Source organism: Sminthopsis crassicaudata, chromosome 3, assembly GCF_048593235.1.
Source record: "Sminthopsis crassicaudata isolate SCR6 chromosome 3, ASM4859323v1, whole genome shotgun sequence".
Taxonomy (NCBI): domain Eukaryota; kingdom Metazoa; phylum Chordata; class Mammalia; order Dasyuromorphia; family Dasyuridae; genus Sminthopsis; species Sminthopsis crassicaudata.
The window spans coordinates 26,926,930-26,953,679 of record NC_133619.1 but is presented as its reverse complement, the minus strand read 5'-3'; the positions used below and the strand labels follow the sequence as shown (position 1 = coordinate 26,953,679).

The 26,750-nt window shown below is 38.8% G+C and overlaps 1 protein-coding gene across 6 annotated transcripts in view; it reads left to right on the top strand.

Annotated features, from left to right (window-relative positions):
• Positions 1-26,750, top strand: part of MECOM (MDS1 and EVI1 complex locus) — a 678,098-nt gene that overhangs the window by 297,069 nt on the left and 354,279 nt on the right. For all 6 annotated transcript variants that reach the window (XM_074298148.1, XM_074298147.1, XM_074298145.1 and 3 more), the window contains one exon: positions 25,792-26,129. In XM_074298148.1, the coding sequence (XP_074154249.1) occupies positions 25,792-26,129 (338 nt within the window). Of the gene's footprint in view, positions 1-25,791; positions 26,130-26,750 lie in introns of those variants that run through there.

Sequence of the window (26,750 nt, the reverse complement as noted above, 5' to 3'; positions counted from 1 at the left end):
CTCTAGATGGTTAGCCAAATGCTTCTTTTAAATTTTTGTCATTGAGAGACTTCCTTCCTTCCTTCCTTTTTCCCTTCCTTCCTTCTTCCCTTCCTTCCTTCCTTCTTCCCTTCCTTCCTTCCTTCCTTCTTCCCTTCCTTCCTTCCTTCCTTCTTCCCTTCCTTCCTTCCTTCCTTCCTTCCTTCCTTCCTTCCTTCCTTCCTTCCTTCCTTCCTTCCTTCCTTCCTTCCTTCCTTCCTTCCTTCTTCCCTTCCTTCCTTCCTTCCTTCCTCCCTTCCTCCCTTCCTCCCTCCCTCCTTCTTCCCTTCCTTCCTTCCTTCCTTCCTTCCTTCCTTCCTTCCTTCCTTCCTTCCTTCCTTCCTTCCTTCCTTCCTTCTTCCCTTCCTTCCTTCCTTCCTTCCTTCCTTCCTTCCTTCCTTCCTTCCTTCCTTCCTTCCTTCTTCCCTTCCTTCCTTCCTTCCTTCCTTCCTTCCTTCCTTCCTTCCTTCTTCCCTTCCTTCCTTCCTTCCTTCCTTCCTTCCTTCCTTCCTTCCTTCCTTCCTTCCTTCTTCCCTTCCTTCCTTCCTTCCTTCCTTCCTTCCTTCCTTCCTTCCTTCCTTCCTTCCTTCCTTCCTTCTTCCCTTCCTTCCTTCCTTCCTTCCTCCCTTCCTCCCTTCCTCCCTCCCTCCTTCTTCCCTTCCTTCCTTCCTTCTTTCCTTCCTTCCTTCCTTCTTTCCTTCCTTCCTTCCTTCCTTCCTTCCTTCCTTCCTTCCTTCCTTCCTTCCTTCCTTCCTTCCTTCTTTCCTTCCTTCCTTCCTTCCTTCTTTCCTTCCTTCCTTCCTTCCTTCCTTCCTTCCTTCCTTCCTTCCTTCCTTCCTTCCTTCCTTCCTTCCTTCCTTCCTTCCTTCCTTCCTTCCTTCCTTCCTTCCTCCTGTCTTTTCTTCCTTTTTTCCTTTTCCTTCCTCCTTTTCTTCTTTCCTATCTTCCTTGGTTCTTTTTTAAAAATTTCTCCTTATCCTCACTTCAAGGCCATTCCTTATAACCAAGAATCTTTGTAAAAAGGGGAAAAAAAGAAAAAAAAATTAGTATGAGCAATCAGAACAATAAAAAAAGTCTGATACTACATCCAATGTTCTATACCCATGAATCCCAACTTCTGTAAAGTAATGGAGGGAAATGTCTTGGTATGTTTCTTCTTTGGAGTCTAAATTATACCTTATAATTAAACAACATTTAATTTTTACTGTTTTGTGGTAATTCTTTCCACTTGCCTTTTTGCTGGGACACATTATTTTCCCAACTCTGCTTACTTTGCTCTTCATCAGTTTATGTAAATCTTTCCAAGCTTCTCTGTATATACCATGTTCTTTCTCCTAGCATAGTGATAAGCCATTATGTTCAAAACCCACAATTTACTCAACCATTATCCAATTAAGGGGCATTGGCTTTGTCTCCAGCTTTTTACTTCCACAAAGCTCGTTGCTACAAATTTTCTGTGATTCTAGGTTTTTTGTTTTTTTTTTTCTTCATTTTGTTCAATTACCTCCTTGGGGAATCTATAAGTAGAAGTAGAATCTCTGGGTCAAAAGGCATAGTTATCTTAGTCACTTTATAGATAATTAATTTTAATACTCGGTATATTTGGTTTTTAAAAATTAACTTTTGCTTCCATTTCTTTTCCTATCACAGGCATTTCTATTCATTTCTCTTTTCCCTCCTCATATAGGATCCCTCTGCATAACACAGAAAAGCAGTTAAAAACCCCCCAACTATTTGGTATTGTGATCCTTTTGATCACTGATAATTTGATGTATTATCAAATTATTTGATAATAATATTTGATATTTGATCAAATATTGATAATTGATATATAATTATATTTTATTTGATAATTTACATGTAATTATAATTTGATAATTTATATATAATTTACCTCAGTAGTTTGCTGTTTTTATTTAAAGAGTAGGGAGATTTGTTTCTGTATCTTTTCTCTGTGACCCTGGCTGATTTTTCAGTTTCCTTTCAGAAATCTTAGTTTTATCTCTTAATTTACATTGTTGCAATCATCATGTATATTATTCTTCTGTATCTGCAGATTCTTTTGCTTCCATTCACATATTCTGTATGTTTCCTTTCATTTCTCACATTTGTCATGTCTGATGGTGTCCTCCTCCTCCTCCTCCTCCTCCTCCCCCTCCTCCTCCTCCTCCTCCTCCTCCTCCTCCTCCTCCTCCTCCTCCCCCTCCTCCTCCTCCTCCTCCTCCTCCTCCTCCTCCTCCTCCTCCTCCTCCTCCTCCTCCTCCTCCTCCCCCTCCTCCTCCTCCTCCTCCTCCTCCTCCTCCTCCTCCTCCTCCTCCTCCTCGCTTTCAGCTTTGCAAAGTACTGGACATATGTTATCTCATTCGATCCTCACAACAATCTTGGGATTAGTGCTATTATTAACCTCATTTTATAGATGAAGAAATTTAGGCAAAAAAAAAAGTGAAATGACTTTCCTGAAATGTCATTTAATAAGTGTCTGAGGCGATACTAGAAGCCAGACCCTCATAATTTCAGGTCCAGCCCTGTCTCCACTGTGCCACCTAGCTAACTCAGTATCTACTTCTCAGGGTTGTTGGGAGGATAAAATGAGGTATATTTGTAAAGGACTTTGCAAAACCATAAGTCTCTAGGTAAATGCTAGCTATTAATAATATTCAATTACCATTTCATCAATATAATTCTGCATCTCATTCCATAATCAATGGCAATCCCACTTTGCTTCTAGTGCTTGCTGCCACAAAAAGTGTTTCTGTGTCTTTTTTACATATTAGACCCCCTCTTTCTGTTTTTAACTGTCTTGTGGAATAAAGAATGGCTTTTCAGGAGCTCAAGTTTGACTATAGAAGGAACCTGGGATAAATGAAGATGTGCTGTGGACAAAAATATCAATTGAAAGTTAGTCATGTGCCCACGTTTTGTTTTTTTTTACAAGTCTCAGGAAGGTCAATTTCACACAGTCCCAAGAATACTAAAGTCATCTCCAAGTTATTGGGATGAACCAGAAGCTCTCAAACATTGATGGATCACTCTTTGCTAGCAGTTCACTGGAATTATGTAGGCTCTCCAAAGTCAACAGCCTGGAAGAAAATGATATGAGACTTGGAACAAAGAATGGAATGTTAGGTTAGTAACTGACTCACTTCAGAGTAAAGACATCAATTAATATTCATAAAATGTCTAGGAGACTGATCTGGTAATGGTACAATGTAAACGGACTCTCTCCCAAATGCCAATTTGACCTTTTTCCCCACCCCCATCCCCATTCCCCTCTTCATTCTTGCATAATGGGCTCTTAAGAGAATATAGGATAGGTTCTCCTGACTGTGGAGCTGCTGAACCTCATAAGACTCGTATTTATTATATCTGCCATGGTGACGTATGCATTCACGCCTGATGAGTCTATCCTTTTTTGAAGTGCTGTTAAAGGGGTGCCAGCTGTTTCGTTTCACTTTTTCACATCTCAGGGCAGAAGAGATTTCTTGGAATAAAGGGAAAATCCAGTGCTTTGTCCAGGGAAAACTGGAAGGGATATTGATCTGATCGAAGGTTTCTCCTTCTTGATCCTAATCTTAAATGGTTGATTGAGCTTACTTTAATCAAATGTAGTTTATTATCCTTTGGCAAACATTTTCTTTCTCCCTTTTTTTTGACTACAATACATATGAAGAACTTTGCAAACTTAAAGGTGTTACATAAATATTGAGTATGACTATTTTTATAGGAATTTTATAAGCCTTTATTCCAATCTCTTTTATTTTCTACTTGTTTTGTTTCTACTATTTCCTGTCTGACCTAAAATGTTTGCTGTCTTTTCTAAATCTATCTTACTACAGTCTAGTTATGGAAAGAACTCATTAGCTATTGCATTGATCTTTGTTTCAATTTTGCTAACAAACATTTATGTTTAGTGTTAGAATAAACATCGTCCTCATTTGATTGTCTTCTCAGAGGTAGAAGTAACCTAAGAAGGTATCTAATGAACTCATACTGCACATGAATGAATACTCATTACAACAGATGAGCTAGCCTTTGTTGGAAAGACATCGTGTGAGAGAGCTTTTCTCTCCCCAGGGCAACCAATTCCATTGCAGGATAGCTTGATTTGTTGGGAATTTTTTCCTGACATCAAAACTCTACTTATTGTCGGGAAAGATTTCCTAATAATTCAAAGTTATCTTTGTTTCTTTGCCATTATACCTTGCTCTATTCTCTGAGGGCAAGATGCAAAAGACATCTCGGTTTTCTTCTATGTATGATATACACGCTCCTTTAGATACTGGCATTGTCTTCAAGTTTTGAGAACTGTCCTATGGAGGGAAGAGGAAACTTGTTGCTTCCTAGAGGACAGTACCAGTAACGATACTTGGTCCAGTCAGGAAATCTGTCTTAGCTATTAGATATATTATAAAGTTGAATGAGTTGTTTAGAAGAGTGAGTATTCCTTCCATGGAGGTTTTCAAAAAGAGGTGGATGCTCATGTGTTGAGTTTTTTGTTTTTTTTTTTTGGTTAGGATTCTTTTCATCTGAGCATTGGATGAGTTGACTTGAGACCTTTCCAGCACTCAAATTACATGCGATCTGTGATGTTTGCAGTCAGCTATGAAATCTCACTCGAATCTTCTCTTGTTCAGGTTAAACATGTCAAGTCAAGGCAACAAACATTTATTAAACACCTGTTATGTTTTAGGGATTTTTTTTCCTAAATGGATCTCCAGTTTCTTCATATGATACTTACAAAGCTTGATTTCAACGTCCTTCACTGTCTTGGTACCTCTCTTCTGGAGATTCTCTTTCATGTATATGCTTCCTTAAATGTGCTGCCTACAACTCTATAAAATACTTTTAAATGTGGTCTGACCAGGGCAGAATCTAGTAGGATTCTTACCTCCCTAGTTCTGAATACCCTATATTTCTTTGATGTGGCCCTAAGATTTCATTTTTGGACACCTAACACACAATTTATTTCTATTGTGCTTCAGTCCCCTAAAATTCCCAGATATTTTTCAGAAAAGTTATCTGCCTATGCTTTTTTCATCTTCTCTACAAAATGGATTTTTTTTGAGCCTGTGATACTTGAAAGCATATGTCATCTTATTCAATTTGACCCATCAAGATCATTTTGCCTCTTGACTCTGGTATCAAGTGTGTTAATTAACTAACTAGCTAATTCTCTCTCTCTCTCTCTCTCTCTCTCTCTCTCTCTCTCTCTCTCTCTCTCTCCCTCTCCCTCTCCCTCTCCCTCTCCCTCCCTCCCTCCCTCCCTCCCTCTCTCTCTCTCTTTTCCTCTCTCGTCATCTGCAAAAAATGATAAACTTTTTATTTCTTTGTCTAAGTCATTGATAAAATTGTTAGATAGGTTAAGGTCAAAAAGATCACTGGGACACTCCCTTACTGGTACCTTCCAATTAAGCATCATTCATTGTTACTCTATTAGTCCAGTCACTCAAGTAGTTTGGGATCCATTTAATTCTCCTGTCATCTAACCCCCATCTTTTAACTTGTCCACAAAGACCATATGTGATGTATTTATGAACAAAATTTTGCATCTATCTGTTAATAGATTCAGGCATTTTGCTATAGGAGAGTCCAGTCACTCCATTTCACTACATCCCTTTGCTATGCAAATGCTTTAGAGGTGATATTTTCTCCAACTATCCTCTAGAACCTGAGTATTTTATTCTCCAAGCAGCTGCTATGACACATCTGGCCACTTGGAAAGTCTCCAGATCAGGACTTGGCTGGGTTGATTCAGGATGGCCAGAGGGTCTTTGAGCTATCTGGGCTTGTCAGGAGTGACAGGTTACTGATTCCAGTCTGGTCCTCATCCTTGGGATGAGCGTGGGAATTCCAGAAGCTTCAGGGCTTTTGAAGTCATATATTAGAGTGGGGAAGGGAACCATATGGTAGCTCTCCTACAAGGATCACCAAATCTCTCATCACCATTCCCAGGAGCCAGCACTTTAGCACAGAACAAACGGTGTTTGGGGGACATCACTATCATAACTCACTTTCTCAGTATCTTGTTTTCCTGTGAAGTTGCATGGATAGAAGCCTTAGACTCATTTTAAATAAAAGGCAGAGTTAATGAATATGATGCACAATATCTACCAGGAGACACTAGCCAGTGGGGACTGTGTTTGGGGGTTTGGTCTTGGAACCAGCCACACCTCGTTTTGAATCCTGTTTCCGTCGGCTACTAGCTGTGCAGTAATAATCTAGCGACTAAACCGCTCTGGGTCTCTATTTTAAAAAATGAGGACAATAACTGGCTGAAGTGCCCACCTCCCAGGATTGTTATGAAGCTCAAGCTAATCTGTGCTAAACTCCTGGCAAGTTTTAAGGGCCCCCCATAAATGCCATTTATGATTTTCATTTTAATATCAGTATAAGGTTTGGGTTTTGCTTATTTTTTTGCCCCATCAAACATGTCAGGATGCGGAGATAACAAGCACTGGAGAAGTCATGAGCATATCGTATGAGACTGAGAGGGATTACAGCTTGGCAAAGTAAATGAAAAACTCAAAGCAACATTCCTTCTCTGTGTGGGCTTTGTGAGCATGGCTCCTAGCCCCAGCAGCTACCTTTTAGAACATAAGCTTATTGCCCTGTGAGGGCATGCACAACTCTAAGCCAGCTCTCAGGCTAGATGCATCTTGAGTAGGATCGTAATATAAGGAAGATATGTGGTTAGTTTGATATTTCTGCTTTTTAGTTCTGTTTATCCATTAGGCAGCAAGGCAGTCTGCTAGAGGGCACAATGGATTCAAATTGCCTTCCAACCTTGTCTCTGGCACATTTTAGCTTCCTCTCAAGGCAAATGTCCCGTCCATGAGCTTCAGGCCCATCTCTTTAAATTCTATGTGATATATGGATGGCGAGAGAGTTCTGACCTTAAATAAACTCATGACTTGTTGGTATATTTATGAAACACCTTCTTCTTGAGCATTTTGAATCAATATTTTTCCCGGTTTGGAAATCTCATATCAGCTGGAATTCTGAGGTCTCCAAGAAGCTGCTAACTTCATTGTTAACTAGAATGAGGTCTTGACTTGCCTATTTCTCAAATGAACAGAATTGGCGGTGAAGCGATATTTTCAATCGAGGGAGGCCTTGCTCTGACCTCTGTAGCTTGAGAGTTATGGGATTTTTGATCTCTCACATTTTCCATGTTGACTCACTTGGACTCTGGATGTGCTGAGTTCATGACACTGTCAGGATTCATGATGTCTTCATTCAAGATCTGTAATTTCTGGGTTAGATTTTTTTTTTTATCATGCCTTCCCTTGAAGAGCTATAGAAGCATCTTTCTTTCTTTCTTCTTTCTTTCTTTCTTTCTTTCTTTCTTCTTTCTTTCTTTCTTTCTTTCTTTCTTTCTTTCTTTCTTTCTTTCTTTCTCTTTCTTTCTTTCTTTCTTTCTTTCTTTCTTTCTTTCTTTCTTTCTTTCTTTCTTTCTTTCTTTCCTTTCTTTTCTTTCTTTCTTTCTTTCTTTCTTTCTTTCTTTCTTCTTTCTTTCTTTCTTTCTTTCTTTCTTTCTTTCTTTCTTTCTTTCTTTCTTTCTTTCTTTCTTTCTTTCTTTCTTTCTTTCTTTCTTTCTTTCTTTCTTTCTTTCTTTCTTTCTTTCTTTCTTTCTTTCTTTCTTTCTTTCTTTCTCTTTCTTTCTTTCTTTCTTTCTTTCTTTCTTTCTTTCTAAAACAACCCTAAAAAATCTAAACCGTGCAAAGTTACTCTGATGGCTTGCTTCAGCCAATCATTCTCATTTAACCTTTCATGCTCAGAGCCAGCGGATCTGAGCTTTGAAGCCAAATATGGAAATAACCCTTTACTAGGAACTGAATGAAGACACCAAAGAGCTAATCTTAAGAAAACAGTAATAATTCATTTAAAAAAATGCCCCAACAACTTTTCAATACACAAGACTGTGACCTGGGAAATTTTTCTTTCCAAGAGAGTTCAGTGGATTCCATTATATTTGGATAAGCACATCTATTTTGCAGAACCCCAGACTACTAGATACTGCCATGTTAAATATCTCCTGTGGCTTCCTGTACTCATCAGGGGTATGGACCTCCCTCTGTTTTCTCATTATGCCAAATAATGAAATGTGGAAATCATTCTAATCCTTCTTTCTGCTTCTGCTGTACCTCTGCAAAAATGATAAACTCAATCCAATTAAAAGTCATTACCTCTACAAGGCTGAACTGCTATTGGTAACCTTTATTTTAAAATTTACTCCATTATCTGCCTTCATCATGAGCTTGGAGGCTCAGACATCTTCTGCTTCAGGTTGTTTTTTTTTTTTTCCTCCCTCTCTCCTCCAAAAAAAAGGGGCACATGATTTCCAAGTTGGAACCTTCAGAGTACGTACAGTCAACAGCACCGATTGGGCAATTAGCAGCTGGCGCTTCGCATTAGCAGCGGCATTTTTTCACGCAATAGAATGTCTGAACATATTCCTAGCAGTGGCTGACATCTTTAAAAGTCACACATTTAAAGTCTCTCCTAATCCTGCTGTAGCAAAACAATTAAATTCAGCTGTTTTAGATAGTACTCCACTTCCAATCTGGTCTCTGGTACTTAAGAGTCTGGATAACTATGGGCCTGTAAGTTCATTTTATTACCGTTCCCACTACTTCCAAGAGTAAGAAATGCTATCTGTGCTGGTGGTCAGTCAACAATCGTTTATTAAGGTGCTCATCTTAATCAATTTATAAATTTATATATAAATAATATACAAATAATAAATTTATTTATAAATAAAGTTCTTTGCCCAGTTTCTAGGAAAGCAAAGAAAGGCAAAACATGGTTCTTACCCTAAGGGAGCTTACTTTATAAGGAATGGGGAGGTGGAGAGGGGAAGAGAAAGAGAGAAAAAGGAAGAGGGAGAAGGAGAGGGAGAGAGAGGGGGAGAGACAGACAGAAACAGAAAGATGGCATGACCATTCAGGCCCATAGAGATGGGAGGGGAACAGCCAGTGAAAATGAGTGGTGTCAGGAGTGTGCTAGTAAATATTTAACAATTGTCTTCCAGGAGGAAAATTTGGAATATAAGGTTTTGCAAAAGTGAATGTTGAAAACTATTTTTGCATGTATTTTGAAAAATAAAAAGCTATTATTATCATTCTTTGCTGAGGCAATTGGGGTTGATTTGCCTAGGATTATTCAGCCAGGAAGTGTTAAATGTCTGAGGCTAGATTTGAACTCAGATCCTCCTGACTTTAGGGCTGGTGCTCTATCCACTGCACCATCTAGCTACCCCATCTATTATTATTATTAGTATTATTTATTTATTTATTTATTTATTTTTTTGGCCAAGGCAATTGGGGTTAAGTGACTTGTCCAGGGTTACACAGTTAGGAAGTGTCAAGATCAGATTTGAACTCAGGTCCTCCTGACTTCAGAGTTGGTGCTCTATCCACTGAGCTATTACTATTAATTTTTTTAAAAAATTGTCTTCCAGAAAACAAACAAAATATTCAAGGTACACTTTAAAATTTAATTTATGTTATTAATACTCCCTTCAGTCTAAACAATCAACAAAACAATGAATCAAAGGCTTGATGTGTAGTGTTAACAATTGCCAACAATTTCAAATGTTCAAACTGAAAACTTATCAGCCAAGCTGAGTCCATTTGAGAGATCGTGTTGTGTGTGAGGAACAGCAAGGAGGGACCAGTATTACTGATTGTAGAGTGCTTGGGTCTGGAGTCAGAAAGATTCATGGTCCTGCCTACTAATCTGGCCTCAGAGATCTACTAGCTGTGTGACCCTGGCCAAGCTTTTTGCCTCAGTTTCATCATCTGTAGAATGAGCTGTACAAGGAAATGACAAATCACTTCAGGATCATTGCCAAGAAAATCCCAAATGGGATCAGGAAGAGTCGGACATGACTGAACAGCAACATAAGAATACTTGGAGAAGAATAGACTGGAAAGATAGGTAGGACTTTAAAAGACAGGGTATTTTATATTTTATCCTAGAGGCAACAGGGAGCTATTGATTTACTGAGTATATCAGTAGAGAGAATTCCTACATTGAATTTCTTTACACTGATAAAATCGCAACTCTTACCTATTTAACCAGAGTAATCCCAAGATTAAAATATGAGAATTTTGTGAATTAAGGCTAAAGGACATCAAGGACAGGAACCACACAGACCCTTCAAAGTCAGGCTTCTTTGTTCTGTCCCTCCCTCTCTCCTTCCTCTCTCCAGTATGAATCCAACCAAAGCTTTTTGAAAGGCAAATGTATATTTATCCCGTGGAGGAAACTTTATCAACCAGTGCAAAAGTTTACTGGCACTGGCTGGTGATATAATGGGTAGTTTAAACCCTGCTAACTGCAAATAATTTTTCAACAGTGTTTATGATTACAGTAGAGTCTAGTAAAGCACAAGTACAGATAACATAAATATTTCGACAAAAGCTGATTGCACAGAAACCATAAATAAATTAGACCCAGTTTGTAAATAAATTCCTTTTTTCTCCAGCAAACATTTATAATTCTTTGTGGCTGCAAATGAAAGTAATTTATATGGAAAAAGCACTGAATGCTTTTTTTTTTGTGTGTGTGTGTGTTTTTTTTTAAGTCAGGCCTCATTAAGAATCAATGTCTGGTGCCCATCAAGTCCCCTTGACTCTGTTACTCAATTAGACAAGAAAGATACTGAGCAGACGACTTAACGCTACTAGTTATTGTGTCTGTTGATAATGACAATTTCCAGAAGCCGTGTACAGTACAATAGTCTATGAAGTTACTACCATCTTATTGGGTTCCCTTAACTGCCAGGCTAATGTTACCACTTAGCAATGTTGAAATTAGCCTCTCAGATCACAAGTGTGATGTGGTGTTTGTCTGTGTTTTTAATGTAACGGCGGATCATATTCTTGGGCAAACAGATTTCATCCAAGTGTTTAAGGGTGATTGTTTTTTGTTTTTTTTCCTTTTTAATTCCTTTACGTGTTCCAGTGGTCTCCTAAGTTGCCTTCCTGTTTTAAATGAATGCAGTTGTGACGTGATGTAACTCAGTAGACTGCACCCTTCAGGTGCTGCGTGTGTTGGATTTTACGTGCAGAAGTAAGAGTTCAAACTGGGTTTGAATACTGGTTCTGCTACTTATTACTTGAGTGAGCTTGAAAAAGCCATTGAATCTCAGTTTCCTCTGAGAATATAGCTATTCTATATATTTATAAAATATAAAAATATTTATAACTATCAAGAGTTATAATTTATATTATAATTAACTATATTTAACTCTACTTTTATGCTGAAAAAACTTTTTCAAAAGTAATATGTTGTATACTTTAATATATTTAACATATACTTGGTCTATATGCCATCTAGGGGAGAAGGTGAGGGGAAGGAAGGGAAAAGTTGGAACAGAAGGTTTTGCAAGGGTCAATGCTGAAAAATTACCCATGCATATGTCTTGTAAATAAAAAGCTATAATAAAAAATAAAAATTAATAAGTTGTTTTTTCCCCTATTACAAATTAAAACCATTTTTAATATTTATTTTAAAAAAGTTCTAATTTTTCTATCTCCCTCTTTCCTTTCCCTCTTCCAGAGACAAAGCCCAAAACTTGGAAATAGAAAAAAAAAGTCATGTGAAATTAGAGTCAGCTTAATACTTGTGTGATCTTGAGGAAGGAATGATTCTTGTCTTAGTTTCTTTTTGATGAAATGAAAAGATTGGAGCAAGATAGTCTATGACGTCCATTTCAATGCTGAAGAGAGTGACATCTCTGTAATCACTGAACCTTTTGCTCTCTATGGGCCCGGTGGAAGCTGAAGGCTCAGCCGCCATTGCTCTCAGGGGTCCGGGGAAGCAGAAGGAAGGCCCACGAGGGTGACTTCTCCTCCCTTGGAGTCTCTGACAAATGCACGATCTCTCTTTCTGGCCAGGCTCTGGAGACCAGAGTGAGTTAGCTCTGCCTTCTCGGGCCTGCTCACATACCTCTTTGGAGCCTTTTGCTATGACTCCCTCTTCTGCCGGATATGAATAATTATCTTCTTTATGTGGGCTGCCAGGCAGCCTGGGTGCTATGTAGACAAGTCAGTCAGGAGAAAGAACCTGAACGTTCCCCTTCTCCAAAATGAACCACTTCCTTGGACTGAGGCTGTGTGGAAGCCGTGTTCGCTTTCCTTGGGCTTTCTGATATTTTTTAGGTTTTTGAGAGTCTGTAAAGAAAGGCTGGGATTTTACATGTTAACTTTTTGTTTAGAAGTCAGCCATTTGCCAGGAGCCTTCCTCATTTGCCTTGAGGGTCACCGTGGGCCCTTAACTCCTGGAATTGGGACCCTTCTTCTTGGGAAGCACACAGCCGCCACAATAAACAAGTTGGGACTCTGGGATTCTGGGGACCATTTGCATGAAGGAGAGGCAGGAGGAATGTTTCTCCATCAGAAATGGCACACATTAATGCTCACTCATGCCCTCATTTAAATGACTTTGAATGGCAACCTCCCCACCCCCTTCACAGGAAGTGAGCCGGGTCCCTCGTTAGGATTCTGAAGGACTACAACCTTCTTTTTAACCAGCATCAACAGCATAAACAAATCCCTAGGTAGTGAACCACACTTTGTAGCCACATACAAACCACAGTTCTCACCAGAGGGCAGTCTACTTAATGTGAGAATAACAGCCCAGTTTTATGGGTTCTTAATGGGAATAAATTCAAGTTGCATTGGGAAGGAAGAGGAGAGGTTAGATAGAAGGGCCAGGAGATCCTCTCTACTGTGTATTTTGGGTCAAAAAGCTAAATTCGCTGCTTCCCTTGTAAGCTCTTGGTAGCTCCAATGTGGATTCTTGAAATCCCTCCCCTCCCTTTCTGCCTTAGGGATGATATCCCTCTAGTATGTTCTCATGCCTCCATTTTAGCTCACATTGAGACTTACCCTTTTTTTTCCCCCCCTACCTCTTCCTCAAGTTTAATAGGTTCCTTTTTCCTGGCTAAGGGTTAGCCCCCTCCACTGCTGTGTCCAGACTTTAAGTAATGGGTTCCGTCCTAGGCTCAATTCCTGCCTGTGATAGCTTTTTCTTAAATACCTGTTTAAACAGCCATTTAGATAAGGGTGTCCCTCCCATTTGTATGTGACAGGAAATGCCTGCTTTCTTTTAGATAGGCTGGCAAATAATCGCTGGAGATATGGCCTGAGTCTTGTAAAGGCTGAGCCCTGGCTACTTTAGCCCACTGGAGGGAGATGGAAGCATCCCTGTCAGCTGCACAGCTCAGGCCATATTGGGTTCACTGTGAATTCATCTGAAGGGATTTTTATTCCAGCGTAAGAAGCGTTTCTTGGGGGAAAATACAGTGAAGAAGATAGGATGATTCTCTATGATGAAAAGCTTTCCCATTGAGTTTAAATATAAGAGACAATATAGAACACTTTTCCCCCACAACTTGTTCAGTCATTTTCCAGTCACGCCTGACTCTTTGTGATCCCATTTGGAGTTTTCTTGGCAAAGATGCTCGAGTAGTTTGCCAGTGACTTCTCCAGCTCATTTTACAGATGAGCAAACTGAGGCAAACAGAGTTAAGTGGCTTGTCAAAGTCACAAAGCTAATAATAAGTGTTTGCAGTCAGATTTGAATTCAAGAACACGAGACTTCCTAACTTAAGTTCCCTGGGCTTACTTGGTAATAATAATAATGGCTTCCCAACTAAAGGAGAAACAAAGCATTAAGTTGGTTAGAGTTTTCCTTGGAAAGGGTTCTACTCATTCCTAACCCCCTGAAATCCCTCTCTCTTGGTCCTGCGGCTTCTTGTAACTGTCTATGGAAAGAGCTTCCCGGAAAGAGGAATAGGATTTCTTTGCCTATTATAATTGAAACAAAGCCAGTCTAATTCTAGCTTTTAGATAGAAGTGGTTAGATCTGTCTCTTTATTAGTCAGGACTAGAAGTATCACAGTTTCATAGAGCTTAGGAGTATTTTAATCCAGTCCCTTTATTATCAAACGTTTCATAGATGGAGAAAATTGGCCTCCTTTTTTGATGGTTAATTTGTGGCATTCTGGGAGAGATTAGAAGACATCCTCTGTATCAATAATAACAGTAAATAACAATAACAATTGTGATTATGATGATCATCATTATGGTAAAATAAATGAAAACTACCTCCCTTGTCTCGTCCCTTAGTCAATCCAACTAGCCAACCGATTAACAAGTATTTATTAGGCACCTGATGTGTGTTAAGCCCTGTGCTGGAGACCAGAGATGCAAAGACAAAATTGAAGTAGTTCCTGCTCTCAAGAATTATGTTTTACCATAATAGTTGTGTGATTACATGTAGGATTCATGCTTTCATCAATGCAGGGAAATTCTGGCCTGGTAACTTGTTCTTTGAATGCAGATCCTGAACCTCTAATGACAAAATAGATCAATCCTTGAAGTTGCCATGAGAAAAATCACTTGTCTAGGGTCACCCAGTTAGTAGACAACTGTAGTGGAAACCTCTACTTTCCTGATTTCAAATCCAACACTTTATTCACCATTTCTTCTTTACGTTAACTTTTTGTTGCTGGACTTGTGATTCCACCCATGTGTGGAACTTCCAGTATGGAAATTCCATCCTCCAAAACAAATTAGAACCATTCCTGTTACTTAAAGTCTTACTGAGTTCTCTGAAACCCCTGACAAATTAAGTGATTAGCCCATGGCCAACAGAAGTGTAATAAGAAAGCCCAGGTCTTCCTCGTTATTGTCCACCCTCCAGCTGCTGTGACCTGCTGTCTATCACATTGTACTTGTGATTAGTAGTATATTATTATTTTAAAAATATTTCCACTGGACCCTTAAGAGACTTCCCCTTCTCTTTTTGGTCATTTTCCTGAATTGCATTTTCTTTCTTTGACTAGTTTCCTTTTTCTCTGAATCTACTAATGATCTCTGGGCCAGTCTTCTGGGATCTTTTGCTGATGAGACTGGGGCCTCTTTCTCTCCTCATCCATCAGTACCTCATGGGCCCCACCCTTCCTCAAAGCCCACATGTGTATATTGGCCCAGTGGCTGGGGAAGGCCCCGGGGGCCCTTTGCTTTCTCTCAAACACGCCAGTGGGAGCCACTGGGTAATTGCTCTAGGAAGGGAAGAGCCCAGCATATCCGGTGCTAAATCCTTGAAGGAAATCGCCAACACTCATCAACACACATTGACTCACAGTCCTGTTATCAAGTGACTGCTCTGTGCCAGGTGGTCCCGGGCAAGGGCCGAGCTTCTGCTTCTCCCGGGGCTGTGCAAGCATCCTCGGCCACGCGTAATCCTTCCTGTCGGCCTGCAAGCCGCTCGGCCTGCTTCTCCAGTGGCAATTAACCTTTAGGACTGAGCTTCCTTTGAAGCGTCTCATGTTTTTGTGACAAAACAGCAACAAGGAATAGAATGGGGGGAAAACGTTGAAACTTCTGAATGACCTCATCTGTTCTGTTTCCTGATTGGTCTCCTCCCGAGGACTCTGGTACTTCATGTAGCAAAGAGCGCAACGAGTCTGCTTGAAATCAGGCCCACAGCCACGTCTGGAGGCACAGGGCCTTGGGACCGTGCGTATGCACATAAAACTGTTTATGAACAATGCAGATATATGTGTATATATTGTGTGTACATATACATATAACATGGGTATTCATACATGCATAGATTTCTGCTAGTCATTGGCTACACTTATGATTTCATTCATTATAATGAACTCTTGCTGAGAAAATCCCTTCCACAAGGCTTACTCATAACTTATAGTCTCAGAGTCCCATGGAATAATGAGAAACTAAGTGATTTATCCAGATCAGAAAGGAGACTCGGACCCAGATTTTTATCCTGTAGGCCATACTAGGGGTTGGCATAGAAAATATCAATATTGAGCCTGTGTGGTTCAATGGGAAAGTTTTTAGACTTTGGGAGGGGGCTGCTGGTGGGGCAAGGGATAAAGTGTTAAGCTTGGAGCCTGAGTTCACTTACTGGTTGAGCGATCCTAAGCAAGTCACTTAACTCTTTTTGACTCAGTTTCCTCACCAGTAAAATGAACTGGATGAGGAAATAGCAAACCACTCTAGGATCTTTGCCAAGAAAACCCCAAATGGGATGACAGAGAGTTGCACCATGACTGAAAAAGTAACTGAACAACATAATTGGACTTGGAGCCAGGAAGGCGTTAGGAACAAATCCCCACTGTGGCGTTGGAGCATTACCTCTGTGACCATGGACAAGTTATTCAAACTCCTAATTTTATTCATATACATACACGTTATATTTATTTTTACATATATTCATATTGATTTTATATACATGTGTATCTATGTGTGTGTATATAAATACACTGACACACATACAGGAAGAGAGAGAGTGTGAGTGTGTCACACACTCTCTCTTGGGTTTACTTCGCTGCTCTTACTCCAGATATACCAGACTTACTCCAAAATTCTAAATCTCTCATGCACACACATACATACACACACATCCTCCCGTGAATAGTTTTCTTCTATGATTCTATAGAAATTTGTCTCATTGGGGCAGCTAGTTGATGTAGTGGATAGAGCATCAGCCCTGAAGTCAGGAGAACCTGAGTTCAAATCTAGCCTCAGACTTCCTGGCTGTGTGACCTTGGGCAAGTCACTTAACCCCGATTGCCTCAGCCAAAAAAAAAAAAAAAAAAAAAAGAAATTTGTCTCATTTATTTTATAATTGTGTAAAACATAAAATGTTTTAATATGCAAAACAAAATTTAGAAAGCTGAGATTTTTCTCTAAATAGATAGTAGCATATATAGCTTACTATATATATGTATATATATACTATATAGCACATATACTATATATAGTAGTAGATATAGCCTACTATATGTAGATCTCTATATAAGTAACTAGGTCAGGATTTGAATTCAGGTCATCTGACTGCAAATTATTACACTTTGCACTATACAATAGATATTTCAGAATTAATACAGAAAATTTAACGTGAGCTTAATTGAAGAATAGTTAAGATGGGAATTATTATTTTTCATCTGTAATTATGATAAATAGTTGAAGAGTGTGCAATGTCTTATTTGTGGAGCACTCCTTTTACCCATGCAGCAGATGGGTACTTCTCTGTGACTCAGAGAAGTCCTAGAGTGTCCCTTGATGTACAGGAAAGATCAAGCCTAGGATCACACAGTTAGTTAGCAAGAATTTGAATCCAAGACTGCCTCACTCCAAACTCAGCTTTCACCCTATGATCAAAGGCTCTTTCTAATGATAATAATAATTTTTAAAAATATGCTGAGAAACTCTTTAATACTTAAAGTTTCACACCCACCTAGATGAATTAAAGTAGGAATAGTAGTACAAATTCACATTTATATAGAGAATTTGGTTTCCAAAACATTTTCCTTGAAACAATCCTTCAAGGTAGATTGTACAGTGTAATACATGAAAAGAAAGTCAAGGGAAAGAGAAATCAGAGAACTTCCCAGTAATTTTCAGAATGATGATTTGAACCAAGTTCTCCTGACTATCATTCTCTCTGTGATTCAAGGGCAGGTTCAGAATAGAGCGATGCATTAGAGAGAAAGAAGAAACACCTTAGACCAGTTTTGCACTTAGAAAACAGACATATCTGTTTTTAACTTGTCCCCTCTGTTCATGGTGGCCTGGATAATCAAATAAAAATTAAGTTTCATTCTTCATACATCATTACTTTAGCAGTGAGGAAATGAAAAGCTTAGCCTGGCAAGTGGAAAAGCAGCTGCTTGCATGACATGTGTGACTATGTTTATATTTCAGTAATTTAAATAAATGATCATTATTCTTGTAAAGAAAATCAACAATCTAATAAGTATTTCTTAAGTGCTCACCATGTGCTGTGTACCAGGAATATAAGAGATGAAAAGAGAAATGGTTCTGGTTCTGTTCAAGCTGATTCTGTGAGATAAGGGGGATGTATAAGAGTGCTCCCCTTGACAAGCCAGAGTGCCGACATATTCAGTAGAAGGGATATTGGGCTTGAGATCAGAAGACTGGGTTTGAATCCTTATACGTGGTTGTGTGATGGAGAATTACTGCTAGTAAAATGTCAGCTTTCTGAAGGGAGGGATGTTTCCATATTGATGTTTTTAATCTTCCCTATGTGGTACGGTGCCCTTTATACAGTAGATGCTTCATAAATGCTCTAATATCTGTTTTAAGTATATTGTTAGGCTGTTTGGAGGATTCTGGAACATGCTTAAATGTTTGGCACTTACTTAAATACTCGCTGACTGATCAAATATAATGATGTTTTAGAATGCGTTATGATAAGTATGTATTGCTAAACAAATGCACCTTTACTTTTGGTTAATAATTTTCTTCTCTGAATGACATAATGGAAATAGCTTCTGTCCTTGACATTGGAAAGTCTGCACTTGGGCAAGACAAACTTTCTCATTGATAAAATCTAGCAATTGAGTGAGTTTCTAGCTGGAAGATGCCCTCAAGCTCAAAATCCATGATTTGATGGCCTGGTCACCTTCTTTATCTATGTATTTTCCAAAAGGATCCCTCCTCATTGGGAGCTAGGCTTAAGAGTCTCAAAGTGTCATAGACTATTAATTGTTTGGTTGTATCATTGAGTGGTCTCCTTGCCAAGTCTCCAGAGGCTTATTGGGAATAAAAAGCATATTTAAGAAATTGAACTCATAGATTACTTTTCTAGTCACAATCTTGCCTCCATCTTTAAACCTTTTCTTGGCCTAAATGCATGACACACAATACCTAGACTGCATCTTTAGAGAAGGGACAGTCATTCTTTATCCTCTCAGAGATGCTATTCCTCTCCCTCATTACTCCACTTTCTGAATCAGGGTTTTCACTGACTGGTCCCTATGCCTGGAAAATTCTCCCTTTTCATTTCCTCCTCCTGGCCCTGCTAAAATCCCTCTTTCTGCTGGAAGCCCCAAGCCTCCTTAAGCTTAGTGCTGTCCCTCTGACATTACCACCAATGTAACCTCTCTCTGTATCTTGTAAATACATAATTGTTTGCCTATTACCGCTCCCATTACTCTGTAAGCTTCTTGAGGGCAGAAACTCTTTTTTTTTTTGTCTTTGTATTCTCATAGCTTGGGACATACATAGTAGATGCTTAATAAATGCTTGTTAACTTTTTGATGAGACACTTCTTCCCTGCATCTCACTTCTTTTGATGTACTCATTCAATCTAGGAACACAGAGAAAACTCTAAGTTAATGTCAAGAATGGTTAACTTTAGATTAGATTAGCTTCAGTATTTGGAAAGATTGGTGATCTCGATGATCTGAGTGATCCCTATAATAACCCATCATAATTCTATCCTCGTTCTTAGAAAAAGGGATAATCAGTTTAGTCTCTTATGGTTCCACTAATCATTTATACCAAAGTTTCCCTTCCCTGGCCACCATTGTTTTATATGTATTGCTTTTCCTATTAGAATAGAGGTTCTCTAAGAGTAGGGATTATCTTTGCATCTGTATTTTTATCTTTACATTTAACATAGTGCCTAACATTTAGTAATTGTTTAGTATTTTTCATCCCTCCATCTGTCTATCCATCTATCTCTCTGTCCACTTTTCCATCCATCCCTCCTTCCACCCATCGTCCTGTCTATCCATCCATCTTTCTATTCAACCATCCATTTATGCTCCACCCATGCATCTCTCCTTTCATCCATCTATCCTTTTGTTCACCAATCCATCTATCCTTCTGTTCATTCATCTATCTATCCTCTATCCATCCATCTCTTCTTCTATACATCCTTCTGTTCAAATCCATCTGTCCATCACTTCTTGCAACCATCCCTCTATCCATATAGTCATTCAGGCCTTCCCTGTATATTTTTTATCTGATTGAGTATTTTTAATACTTGCTATAATATATGACAGATGGTTGAAGAAAAGGGAATTTTTTTAGCTTAGGGGGAAAAAGTGTGATTTAAGGGTGGAGGGGAGAAAGTATAATATCTGTCTTTAAATATCTGAAGTATTTTCATTGAAAGAGATTTAATTTATCTTCCATTTGACCCCTGAGGACAGAACCAGAAACAAAGGGTGTTGGTTGCAATGAGGAAAATTTAGATTTGAGGTGAGGAAAAATTTCTCTTAGATCACTTCCCTAAGGAAAATGAATTGCTTTAGAATAGTATGAGTGCTTACTCTTTGGATGATTAGATGTCCACTTTCTGGGATGCTCTAATGGTGATTCCCTTGTTGGGGTAGGTGCTGGGTTAAATCTCCGAGATCCCCAACAAAATCTAATTCTGAGACTATGGTATGACCCATAAGTCCAACCAAAAATCAACAGATATTATTAAGCACCTACTATATACCTTTCCTTTGATACATATTGCATATATGAGACTGGACAAGTTATTCTTTTTATTTCTCTAAGAACAGAAGTGTCTGTCAAATGCGTCCTGGCCTGAGCAGCTTAAACCAGCTTGAAAATGAATTGGACAAGAACCAAAATTAAATACCCAACCCTAAAATACAATAAAGCACAGATAACTTAAATTTTAGAACTATTTGCATGTTTGGCCCACAGGGCCCCTTTATGTAAAGTTTTATGATTCCCCTTCCTATTTGAGCTTGAAGCCAATGTCTTAGACAGCTCTCTCTAAGTTACAGGAAAGTGACTGGCTTGCATTGACTGAAGGAATCTCCTTATATGGGAATTCTCTATCTTCATGAAATCCCAGGTCCACGCCTAACCTTATCTGAATGTGCCAGGCACTGTGGGAGACATTGGTGAACAAATACAAAAACATGAAACAATCCTTACTGGCAAGATGAGGGAAACAAATACTTGTGTAAATGTATACAAATTAAATAGAAATTCATCACAAAGAGGGTCCACTTAAATCGATGGGGTCTCTAGACCGTCCCACATTGTGTGCCTATAGAAATCGGGCACATTTCAAGGAAATGAAATCATGGAAGGAGCTTATCCTTTAGACAAAATATTTGAGTTTTTTTCGGGGAGATATTACTTGAATAATGCTAGCTGAAATGATATTTTACTTTGGATAATGCAAATATTCAAAACAGTGATACTAGAACATTTGGAATAAAAAATTAAATTAATTATATTAGAAATACATTATAATTTCTAGTTTGTAAATTAAAGTTTTCTCTTTACATTTTTTTTTTTTTGTGATCCAACCCATTTAAAAATATTTAATTCAAGTGATACTAGGTTAAAATTTGTTTGGCCCAAAGGAGCTTTTATTTGTACATATATTTCATCCCTGTGCACAGATGGGAGCAAATGGACCCGCTGGATTCCCCTAACACTCCATAAGTTGTTCAAGTTTTCACCAGAATTCTTCGCCTTTGTCATCAGAATTGCATTTGGGCTTTGAATGCAAACCCCTCTGTGTGGCAGACTGGGCCCAGATGTGTATTTTGTCACTGCAGGAATTAAAATCTAAATGCACTTGTTTAAATTATGCATTAGGAGAGTTTTCTGGTAGCGCAGAGGTCACGGGGTCAGCCATGCCAGTGGGAGGGCACAGATGGGTTCGCCGAGATCCTTTTTAAGGGTTGGAGATCACTTTGATGGAAGTGACAGTATGACTGATTTAACCCTTTGAGGAGGGAGGGGAAATGTAACTGGACCATAATGGATCATTACCAGAGGCACCCTGGCCTATTCTTTCTTTCCCTACCACTTAAATGGACAAGTCTGCAGCGTGGTTACTATCTCTACTTCTAACGATTCAAAGAGGAAAATCTATGCAATGGAAAACTCCATGTTGATTTTGTAAAAATCACTTTAGAGGAGCCGGATAGGCAAAATCCTAAGGTTGATTTTTAGGGGGGAGGGGATTTTCTTTTTCTTTTTTTTATGTCGGTGAAAAAAACTAACTAGTCAGCCAGTCTTCCAACCTATTGACCCGAGGGTGAAGTGCAAAACTCCTATGGATGATGGATTGGTTTGCCTTGGTCAAAGACATCTGAACATTTAAATATTTTATTGTGATGGCATATTCCTCAGGGGCTCTGATCAAAGGAAATGGTGTTTTTGTTGAGTTTTAGTTTGAGCCTTAATTTTGTAGGGTGAGAATTGCTCAGAGCTGGTTCAGGCTCCAACCAAGGAGGCAGTGTGGTATGGTGGTTAAAACAGTGGCTTTGGAATTAGAGAATCAAGTGTTGACTGACAATCTGTATAAGAGTGTGGTAGAAGAGATGGAGCTGTATCTGACAGTGAAGAGGGAAAGGGACTGCAGAAGCCCTGTCTAGCTCAGTGCTCCCCTTTTCAAGTGAGGAAACTAAGTTCCAAAGTGAAATGTTTAATGAGTCTGGGACAGGATTTGATCCCAGGACTCCTTGGTTCAAGTTATTACTCATATGATCTTGGTCAAGATCTGAGTGGACCTTAGATTGAACTTCTCTCTCTCTCTGTCTCTCTGTCTCTCTCTCTCTCTGTCTGTCTCTCTCTCTCTCTCTTTTCTCTCTCTCTCTGTCTCTCTCTCTTTCTCTGTCTGTCTGTCTCTCTCTCTTTCTCTCTCTGTCTCTCTGTCTCTCTCTCTTTTTTTTTCTCTCTCTCTGTCTCTGTCTCTGTCTCTCTCTCTCTTGAGTCAATTGGGGTTAAGTGACTTGCCCAGGGTCACCAGAAAGTATTAAGTGTGTGAGAGCAGATTTGAACTCAGGTCCTTCTGAGTTCAGGACTGGTGCTCTATCCACTGACTTCCCTCTCTTGAAAGTCCCTCTATGTAAGGCTCATTTGTTGTTCTAATTGCTGGATTGGAGATCTCTAAGGAAGATTCTGATTGTGGAAAAGTATTTCCTTAGATTTTAACAAGCAAAAAATGTGACTCAGCCCATCTTATAAAAAGCAATGGAGTCCTTGCAATGTTCTGAGCTCGGCAGCAAAGGATGGAGGGGGTTAGGCATAAGTTGTAGTATCCAGATGGAAGGACAAGACACATCCTTATTAAACCGTTAAGTCCTCCGTAAGTCCTTCAGGTGTTGACTGACAATCTGCACAAGAGGAGAGAAGAGATGGAGCTGTGACTAACAACAGAGAAGAGGTAGGAAAGGGACTGCAGAAGCAGGCTAGTTCAGTGATCCCATTTTCAAGTGAGGAAACTGAGTCTTAAAGTCAAGTGTGTAGTAAGAGTCTGAGGCAGGATTTGATCCCAGGACTCCAGGTACAATTCATTAAGGAAGGAAGTATTCTAGAACAATAGTCCTTTTCTGCCTGCTGTAGATGATCTATTAAGGTCCATTTACATTTCTTATCCCTCATCAAAGGGTAAAATCAGTCATTCTGTCTCTTCCATCAATATGAATCAAGTCTTTGAAGCTAGAATGAACATGGCATGAGTTTTCGATTGGAACTTAGAATCTTTGGGGCTGGAATGAAACCTACAGGTCATTTGGTTAATTAAACCCTTTTGTTTTATATTGAGGCACAGACTCTCCCAAGATCATTCTACCAGCAGGGGCAGGTCTTCCGATTCAAAATAGGACCCTTTTTCCCACTACAATTGACCTGGATAGAATGGAGAAATCATGAAAAAGAGTAGTGAGAGATGATGGTTTAAGAGAGAATGTAGCTGGAGAGTTGACAATGAAGAGGTATTTGGAAGAATTTTGTGCATGGCAAGCAGAAGAATGAAATCAATACCAGGAAGTAAAATCTCTCAGCTTTCTTTAGGATGTATAGGCAAGGGGTGAGAAAAACCAATTAGGAAGTTCCTATGGTTTTCTAGAGAGGTAATCTGGTGTAATGAACGGAGAGCCTACTTAGAAGCCACTTAGATTATTTTTTTTAATGTCTTCTTTCATCTCTTGCATCTGGACACATCCAGATGTGGGCAAGTCCCTTAACTTGTTTGTTAGACTACTCTTAGCATAATAAATTGCATAGAAGGTACCTAAGCTACAATGGTAGAAGTTTGTTTATCAGAAAGTTCCTTAAACCAATGAAATCACAGCTCAGGTATGAAGCAACATGGAAAAGAAAAGAACAAGAATGAGGGTAATTGGAGAGGAATATATGTGTGATGCATTTTTGGGATTTTTTTTTGATCAATTTGATATTGGGGGTAAAGAAGAAAGCATGACATTTTCACCTTGGCTGTCTGAGATAATAGCAGGAATATTGATAGAAACAGGAAATTTGAGAGGGGATGTCTCTTTGGGGTAAAAGATTATGAGAATTTGGTAAACATAGATAACAGTTGAGACCCCCAAGTGGATAAACATTCTAAGTTTTTAGTTGTGTGATTTAAGTTCTGCTTAAAGGTGAGAAAATTAATGGGGTTCATTTCAGTCTTTTGTTCCCAACTTGGTTGATATTTCTCTAAGAAATGCTTTTTTTCATTCAATATCAGGATAGTTCATAATATACTTCAAGAAATAGAGAGGTAGTACTTACTACCCATTATTCTGTTGGGTCTAATGAACCTAAAAAGGGGCATTTGACTAAGAAGTCATAGTTTTCCTAAGGTTCAATAAAGTTGGTTAGTCTTGGGATGAATGACTCCTCAAAATCAACTTTGGGAGACAAGCTGGTTGAATGTGGGGCAGAAGAGAGACTTTGGGAGAGAATTGGAACTTGGGTGGCCAAGCCCCATGCATTAGGGGAATTCTAAGACATCAATGCATGATAAGGAGAAGACTCCAGAAGATGGCTAAATCATCATTGAGGAGACCATTGTGTTCTTCTCTAATTCAGCAGGGCAGAACTGGTTTAAGGAGCAACACACTTGCTTTATATCTAAAGGAACATAAAATGACTTATATTAGTTTTCTATTTTAACTTATTCTTGTTAAATAAGTCTTAATCTTTGTTGGTTTTACTTACAAATAATATTGGCACCTTCCATTTTTTGGAATCTTATCCTGCTTAATCTTTGGCTTTACTTTCAATTCCCAATTATTATCCACCCTTATAGGGTGATTCAAAACAATAGATCCTTCAAAACTATTAGTTTGGAATGTGTTGCTTTCTTTGGGCGGCATATTTTTCTCACTAATTATGTTTTAGCTGGGCTAATAATTAAATAATTTCACATTCTTTGAATTCTGATCTATGGGGTAAGACAACTCCAGGGGTTAGAGTCAGTTGGAAAAAGCTAGTCTGGAATCAATTACAGGTCTACTCTGCATAAACCACACAGAAGATGGGTCCCCTGTGGATAAATGAGAGGTGGTTGCAAATCTTAAAAAAAAATTCTCTCTAGTAAAACTATTCATGAGTAATAATGCAAAGAGCATCATAGAAATGCAGAAGGGTCTTGACAACCTCCTCAGAAAGAATGAAAGTCAAATGCATTTGTAACCTTATCAATAAGTCCATTCCTTCTATAGATGAAGACCATAACCCTTCCTATATCATTCATGGTGTCCACACATTGAACCGGGGACTTTCCTTGCTTTCTCTTGACAAAAAAATACACCAACCAAACTCAAGGCTTTTATCTCTGTTATTTCTTGCTTTTAAAAATCAGGGGATCAATTGTGCTTTTCCACTCATATTTTTCCCCCCACTATTCCTGTTTATTGCAGGTAAATCTCATTTTTACAATCCTATTGCCTTTTGGGTAATAATAATGTTCAACTCTTCATATATTGTTATCTTCTACATCTCATAGCCATATAAAAATCTGGAAGAATATTCCTATTTTTAAAATGGGGTTTTGTTTCAGGGTGAAATCAGAAGTCATTAAAAGCACTTTATTATTGCCTAAAGGCAATCCCAATATGAAAGATGAAGTATCATATTGATCATATTATTGGACAGCCCATTGCTACTTTCTAAGAAGGAATCTCATGAAATTCTGATTTGTTTACAGGTAATGAATGTTTATATGACACCTACCCTGAAATACCTCTAGAAGAAATGCCTGAAGTCGATGGAGAAGTGGGCACCCTTTCTCTCAGCATTCAAGAACCAGCTTCTCCGGCAACATCCTGTGAAGAATTCACTCCAAAGGAGGGCTCTCCTTACAAAGCCCCCATTTACATTCCTGATGACATCCCCATTCCTCCTGAATTTGAACTGCGAGAGTCAAATGTGCCTGGAGCAGGATTAGGAATATGGACCAAAAGGAAGATTGAAGTTGGAGAAAAATTTGGGCCATACATTGGAGAGCAGAGTGCAGACCTTAAAGATCCCAGTTACGGGTGGGAGGTAAGAAAAAGCACTTTTTGATTGACTTATTAAATATTATTCTATACAAAGAAGAGATATTCTTTAAGTGAATGAATAATACAGATGGTAGAATTGATCTTTTAAAAAGCATTCTGTGTGGCATTTTGGCTTCAGATAGGGTATTTTAATAAGTCTGAGCTTTTTTGGATGGAGACACAAAAGGCTGCTATCAGGTACAGATAGTTTTTTTACTTGGGCCAACAAGATATTTAGATTGCAGAGCACAGAGAAGACCAACTACTGGTTGAGTTGGACTAGGAGAAAAAAGGAGAGTTGAGGAAATAAGGTTGGATTTAAGAGAATGGCACCTGCAGTGGGATTCTGGAGGGGCTGGTGAAGGACTAGAAGGCAAGGCTTGTGTAAAAGTGGTTTCTAGGAGGAAGAAACTCCTTTATCCCTGATGGTACCGAGGGGCAAAGCCCCCATTTGCTGGGGCTAGTTATGCTTCTGCTTTGAGGTATATTGATAGGAACATGGTAGGCTGGCCTAGAATATCTAAAACTTATTTAATGAGTAATCAAATTAATCACTAAATTGAGTAATCAAACATACTTTCAAAAATTGGACATTTTAGGATATAATTATGTATCTGAAAATTTT